The sequence below is a fragment of the Oratosquilla oratoria genome, chromosome 10 (assembly GCF_046742065.1).
Source record: "Oratosquilla oratoria isolate Oo_2021 chromosome 10, ASM4674206v1, whole genome shotgun sequence".
In the NCBI taxonomy this organism is placed as follows: domain Eukaryota; kingdom Metazoa; phylum Arthropoda; class Malacostraca; order Stomatopoda; family Squillidae; genus Oratosquilla; species Oratosquilla oratoria.
In genome coordinates this window covers 24262217-24269716 of record NC_134786.1, presented here as the reverse complement: position 1 = coordinate 24269716, position 7500 = coordinate 24262217, and the positions used below count along the sequence as shown (strand labels likewise).

Genomic DNA, 7500 nt, shown 5'->3' with positions numbered 1-7500 from the left:
GTGTGTCTCCTAGGGCATCGTTGATGAGTATCAGGAAACACAGTGGCCCCATTCTTGTTCCCTGTGGTACCCCACAGGAGAGATGCTGGACTGCAGAGGCGTGTCCCTGATATCTGACAGCTTGACAACAGTCCGTCAGGAGGTCAGATAGCCAAGCCACCAAAGAGGGAGGAAGGCCAAGGTGGATGGCTTTGGTGATGATCTACAAGATCGAAGGCTTTCTTGAAGTCAATGAACACCATTACAAGTGAAGTCTTGCGCTGCTCGAAGTTTTTATAGATAAAGTCAAGGAAGCTGATAAGATAGTGAGTGGTGGAGGGTGTTTTCACGATACCAAACTGCTGGGAATTAATGAATTTGCTGACTTTGGAGTATGCCCACTCGGAGACAAAATCCTCACAAATAAGACTAGGAATGGGAGTGATAGTAATGGGTCTGAGATCACTAAAGGATTGTAAATTGGAAGATTTGGGGATGGGAGTAATGAAGCGTGTCTTCCAATCCGTGGGATTTGCTCTGCTTAAGTGAGTTATTGATTATTGAACAGATCGGGAGGGCAAGTTCGCGAGCAAATTCACGATAAAGTTTGATAGGTAAGTCTACGGGTGTAGATGTCCGCTTCGATTTGATACTAGCGAGCTTTCTGGCAACCTGAAAAATGTGTACTGTGTGGGGAGAAGGGGAGGGGAGGAAGGCAGGGATGAGAGAGAGGTCAATACCGGTCAGCGTTTGACAGAGGGAGGCGAAATGGTCATTTAATTGCTCAGCCGCAAGGGCTGGTGGAAACTGTGACAGGAGGGGGATGTCAGATGCCTGCCTCACACCACACAAGGTTTTGACCCTGTTAAACCACAGGCTGCTGTTCTGCTGTAAGTGCTTGATCTTGTTGGGGTAGTACATTTTCTTTGCTCTTTTTATTTCCCTTATGACTTTGTTCCGGAGTTGTCTAAAAAGGTTTATGTTCATGTAAAAAGCTTTAGCACTCTGTTGAATCAGTCTCTTAATCCTGGGAGTGAGTCATGGGGCATCGGCTGAATGTGTCCGCGTTTGCTTCAAAGGGAAATGACGATGGAAGGCCTGCGTAATTATATTGATATAGGCGTCCCACTTCTCCTGAACTCCCTCCACTGCGAGCACAGCTGTCCATGGATGTTGAGTAATCCATTGTCCAAATTCACGCAAGTATGAGTCGGGCATGGGCCTGTGAAAGCGGGTGGCGGTACTGTGTGCCAACGAAGTCGTGCCGTACGGAGACCACAGGATGGGCGAGTGGGCGGACCGACCAACTGGGGGGAGGGGTTGCGGGAGGAGGTACAGTTTACTCATGTCATTAAGAATGAGGTCAAGCGTGTTGGTGCCATGTGTGGGGAAGTTGACGTGTTGTGATATATGTAGATGTTCTTGAATACCACATAGGACCAGCCTAGCACCGGGGTATTTGGCCCTAAGATTGTCTGCCGTACTAATAATGTGTTCCAACAAAGCGTCGACCGATAGAGCTCGTGGTGTGTGTGTGTGTGTGTGTGTGTGTGTGTGTGTGTGTGTGTGTGTGTGTGTGTGTGTGTGTGTGTGTGTGTGTGTGTGTGTGTGTGTGATTTGCCATGATCTTGGGACGCGTGTTGGTCTCGTGTTTGACAGCTATTACCCTTCTGGAAGAGATCTCAGAGGTCATACGAGTAAATGGCTCAATCTTTGTGTAATGCTGTGGCCTTACACACTCACATATAACTCCTTGCCCACCGAAGTTGAAGTACCAGCTTACAGTGCAGTGATATTTTTCAGCTCTGGGAGGGGACTCCAACTCATATCGCTAAATTAGCGGTTGAGCGCGGCACCATTACACTATCCAGCCCTACACCATATGCATTTTCTTATATCTTAATATAGTATACTTCCAAAATGTGTTTTTGTTTCAAATACTAGAATTTTTAAGAATTTTGTATTTACCCAACAGGGAGAGCTATTGGTATGTGTTTTTTAGTACAGTATAACATAAATAATATATGAGGACAACTTACAATGGATATCGAGCAGCTTTGGCAAATCGATTTCCAGAACCCACATAAACATGGGCTTCGGTCCTGCCTTCTCCAGCCTTGCATCTTTCATCGTTTGTTGACTGTACTCCACGACGCATTTCCTGATTCGACCAGATTGCCCACTCACCTCGAGCCATTTTCGACCAGCCTGCAGAAAGTCTATACTGGTCTTGTCGTCGAGTTCCATTGTGGCAGAGGTTCAGGATGGTTCTTCTGTGAACGTGAGATGGTTTGTCTCTATTATCTATAGGCTGTGTGGACACAGTGTGGGGTGGTTTCGTGGATTATTAAACATAGGGATGGTGTTCTCACTGGAAAACCACCGGGCTATTCACCGAGGGGTGATGTAGCCTCTGTAGCCTACTTCACCATTGTGGCTTTATCTGGCTTGGTAAGGTTGTGTCAATGGCACAGAGTGTAGGGAGTGTCTTGTCTTGTCTTGAAGTTTTGGTGTGTGAGGTTCCTGTCGCCTACATGAGATCAAATAATTACTCGCGGGGTCGACCTCACTAGGCAGGTAGATAAGTGACCACGGCCAGCCGACTGCTACTATACCCCACTTCTGATTGGCTCGCGCCCCGCATGTGATTGGCTCAGTCGCACTTCGCCAAAAACAAATGGTTTGTATAAAAAGCCTGCAATTTTGCCAATAAAACATTCTGGGTTCAAATGCTGCCTTGAAACACCGTACCTGTAGCCATGCCGCTACATTGGTGACCCCATCAACGACACCGCCACCGCCGTCGCTAAGGCTTTCTTCCAACGACGCCGCCACCACCGCCGCTACCGACGCAGTGGAGATATCGTTGCCCATTAACCCCAGCACCCCTGAGGGCCACCACCTTGGCGCAGCCCAGATCTAGCTTTCCACCTTCAACCCTGGAGGTCCAGTTCAGATTGAAGAAAGTCAGGCAAGAGACGTCGCAAGCAAATTACGTCCTCGCCGCCATCCCTGACGAGACCTTCGAACTCATCGCCGAGTGGCTAGACTCAAAAGGCAGGGAACCCATCAAATATGGGGAATTGAAGGTATTCTTCACGCGGCGGTTCACCCTCTCTGCCGCCTCAAGGGCGAAAAGGATCCTGCGGTTGGCGAAACAACCCTTCGGTGACTAATGCCTTTCAGACGCCCTCCTGGAGATGGGGGCACTAACCCGCATCTCCTCCGCAGACAACGACAGCCACAAGACCATCGACATGCTTCGAGTCCTGGTGTTGTAACGGTTCTCTGAAGGTATCCGCTCCAGGATGCCCTACGCGGAGTTCACGGACGACGACCAGCTCCAAGAACTCGGAGATAGCCTGGTTGACACCCAGAACGCCGCCTCCCAATATATCCATGCCGTGCCTGCAGATCCACCACCAGTCCTCAATGACAATGGACTGGCCACCGCCACAGCTACAAGCGGTAGATACCGGCGCCGGCAGACACCTCCAACCTCCCAGCGGCCAGCCCCGAGGTCTCGTTCACAGCAGCAGCACCACGGCATCGCAGACCAACGCACGCTTCGGAACCAACGCTTACAAGTATAGACCTCCATGCACATTCTCAAAAAATATACATACTGATAATGCATAAACAAATACATAATAAATAAAAAATTGTAGAGTGGCCGTCTAAGTATGCTCCGATAGCAAACCCACACGTTACATTATTTACCCAGCCGCCGCAAATCGCAGCCATCCCATCGGCCACTAATCGTTTATTTTACTTACAGTGCCCTTCCACAAAGACGCGGTTCCTGGTCGATACCGGTGCCTCCCTGTCCCTGTTATCATCATCTAGATGGAAGGCCACATGCCCCACGGCTGATAACGTACGCCTCTACGCCGCCAACGGATCACCGATCCCAACCCACGGCCGCAAACATCTAAGCATCCAGATCGGCGGTCGTTCCTACGGGTGGATTTTCATCATCCCACGCTTGGATATGGGGCTCCTCGGCACGGACTCCCTAGCATACTGCAGGGTCGTGGTGGACATGGCTCGACGCTGGCTCTTAGACTTCTCCTTCGTCGCTACACCAATCGCCACTGCACCAGCTGAGCTCAGCTGTAGCGTCAAGTTCGCCACGTACGATTTCCCGCGCCTTCGAGTTGCCTATTCTGAGGTCTTTAAGCCAAACCTTCGGGAACAAGCGCAGACATCCGCCAAGCACGGAGTGTATCATCGCATAAAGACCCCAGGCCCACAGCCCTGTGTTCTCCAAGTTCTGCTGTTTGTCACCAGACAAACTTGCAGCGACGAAACAGACGCTCGCCGAGCTCGAGCGCCTAGGCATTTGGCAGAAGGCGGCAAACCCTTGGGCCTCCCACCTTCACCAAGAAGTACGGCTCACTCAGGCCCTGCGGAGTCTACAGAACCCGACCACAACCCCCTTCCTAACATCCAAAGGATGGTGGACGGCATCTTGGGCGATTTGCCGTTCTACAGCTGCTACATCGACTGCACCCTTATCTTCTCTGCTTCCAAAGAGGAAAATTTGCAACACGTCACTATACTTGAGCGGCTGCAGCACAACGGCCTGGTGGTCTGCTACGACAGGTGTTCCTTCGCCACGAAGGAGGTGGACTTCTTGGAGCACCACCTCTCGGCCGACGGTGCCTCGCCTCTCCCTGAACAAGTGTCTGCCGCCAAGCATTTCCCCACCCCCCACCATAGTGATGGGGGTGGTACATCACCATCGTTTCCTCTCCAGGATAGCTGCCACCATGACCCCACTTTATGCAGCACTCACCGGTAAAGCTAAGGATCTTCTGTGGAGCCCCCTTCAGGAAGAGGCTAAAAAAAAAAAAAAAAAAAAAAAAAAACTAGCCACAGCAACTCTCTTCGATTTCCTTCACCAAGCAAGCCGCTCATCCTCACCACCGACGCTTCCAACCATGCCATCGTGGCCGTCTTGGAGCAACTCGTTCAAGGACGCCCCTGGCCCATCGGCTTCGTCGAGGCCAGAGAAGAATTATTCAACATTCTGGCAGTCCACCAGGTCGTCCGTTACTTCAGCCATTTCCTCGAAGGCATGTCTTTCACGCTTCAGACCACATGCCCCTGATTCACGCCTTCATGCGTCAATCTGACGCATGGTCCCAGCGGCAGAGCCGTCACCTCTCTGCCATCACAGAATTTAACTGCACCCTACGCCACCTCCCCGGTAAGAGCAACCCAGTAGCCAACGCCCTTTCACAAGTCGTCATTGGCTCAGTGCATGTGGGCCTCGACTACACCAAGCTTCCCACGGAACAACGAAAGAATCCGGACTTGAGAGCCAGCAGGACCTCCATCACCCCACTCCTTTGGGAAAACTTCGCACTCTGCCCCAACGGCACCACTATCCTCTGCGACGTCGGCACCGGACGCCCCCGCCTCTAGATACCCACTACCATGCGACAGCATGTTTTCAACCTCATCCACGACTTATCACACCCTTTCATGTGGACACTTGAGCCCCCTAGCCACCTCCGAGGGACACCGCTGCCAATTCACGGTAATCGACCGTTCAACGTGTTGGCCAGAAGCAATGCCCATGACCAATACCCCCGCCTCCTCTTGCGCTGGTTGGATCGCCATATTTTGTTTACCTGACCACATCACATCAGACCGCGGCACCGCATTCATCTCACAACTGTGGACTTCAATGTGCCAGCTGCTAAGTATCACCATCCACCACATCACCACTTACAACCCTGATGCCAATGGCACGGTGGAGCTGCTGCACAGAACAATGAAAGCCGCCCTGATGTCACGTTGTATCGAGGCATTATACTGCAGCCAACTTCCGTGGGCTCTTCTCGCCATGTGAGCCTCATCAAAGGACGGTCTCGATGCCTCACACACCGAAATTGTTTACGGCGACCCTCTCGTCATCCCAGGCGATTTTTTCCACGGCACGACACCTTACAAGGACCTCAATCGGCTCAGGCGCATCGTCGGAAATTTCACCCCCTGCCTATAGACCTACAAACCAGCAAACCGCCAATACGTCCTCAAGGACCTACACTCATCGAAATACATCTTCTTCAGAAACGATGCCAGATCGTCGCCTCTCACTCCGCCCTACTCAGGTCCCTTTGAAGTCGTTCAGTGAAAGGAAAAAGTCCTCTTCCTCAGAATTAAGGGCGCGGACGACTGGGTATCGACAGATCGCCTCAAGTCATCATACCTCCACAACGACCCCTCCCCCACCCACCGTTCAGCTCTCAAGGGCAGGCCGTCCGCTCGCTCGGCCAAGTTAACACCCTTTGGAAGGGGAAATATTGTGAGGTTCCTGCTGCTTATATGAGGTCAGATAGTCGCGGGGTCAACCTCACTAGTCAGATAGGTAAGTGACCGCGGCCGGCCGACTATCACCATACTCCGCTCCCGATTGGCTTGCGCATCGCACGTGATTGGCTCAGTCATACACCGCCTTAGCCGATAGTTTGTATAAATAGCCTTAATTTTGCCATCAAAGCATTCTGGATTCAACTGTTGTCTTTGTAACAGTGTAGCCGTAGCCATGCCGCTTTATGTATGGTGAGATGTGCAAGTGAAATTTCTGTTGGAATGGTTGTGGGTGGCGTCTCAACCCAGTTCTTCATCAGGTTGATTATGCTGATTAGTTTCTGGCATTGACATGTGACACTGTGTCACGCCCTTACGTGAATGAAATTGTATCATTAGACTTCTGTCACGCCTTGCGCGAATAAAATTGTATAATTAAACTTTTGTCACGCCTTACGTGAATAAAAAATATGTTTACACTATTTATGATGTATGTAACGATGTGATGCATTTAATGGATGTATATATTCATGATGTATTTAATCAACAACATATTTTTGTATAAGGTGTGTACGTGACTTTTTGTTGCTACGCACTACTCAAATTGTTTCTCTGACGACGATTAGCAACACGAAACGCATTCAGTTCATGCGGAAAGAATACAGTAATCGATTCCGATGATTGGTTGCTGCTTGAACTACCGAACGTGTTGGTGTACAGGAAACGTAGCAGCTACTACCCCGGCTATATACAGCGGACCGGACGAAAGAAAAAACAGACAACAGAGACAAGAGAAAGCTGAAAGACCAAGACAACAGACAAGAGAGAAGCTGAAAGCAGAGAAGTTAACGCCCACGGTTCATCTATAATACTATGTAGAATTTCTCTACTAGTCGTTGACTCAACAAGTCCTTTGGACTTCTTCGATTGCATTAGCAATCTTCAAGTACCGAACTCGTGAATTGGCAATCGCCACGTGAAGTCAAGCCTTCTCCTTTCCGAATTATTTCAGACATCTTCAAATTTACTACTAGACTAAAGCTAAGTCCGCTCTGTATACACTCTGTTATTCCTCGACTACGAAACATCAACAAACCTTCTACGTGTTTCCCAACTACCAGAGGATTCCCCTTACCTGAAGTTATTATGCATCAGCCTCTCCTCAAATTACTTGTTTGGCCCGAGACATCAAGACCGTTA

The 7500-nt window shown here is 50.0% G+C and overlaps 1 protein-coding gene across 2 annotated transcripts in view; it reads right to left on the bottom strand.

Annotated features, from left to right (window-relative positions):
- The window catches only part of LOC143029157 (minichromosome maintenance domain-containing protein 2-like), a 134653-nt gene that overhangs the window by 119291 nt on the left and 7862 nt on the right, over nt 1-7500 (bottom strand). For both annotated transcript variants that reach the window (XR_012966773.1, XM_076191635.1), the window contains exons 2-3: nt 7436-7500; nt 2019-2252 (exon numbers count right to left, since the gene is read on the bottom strand). The exon at nt 7436-7500 is cut by the window's right edge and continues 35 nt beyond it. Coding sequence is in view for 1 of the 2 variants with exons in the window: in XM_076191635.1 (XP_076047750.1) it covers nt 2019-2226 (208 nt within the window). In the remaining variant the exon portion in view is untranslated. The remainder of the gene's footprint in view (nt 1-2018; nt 2253-7435) is intronic.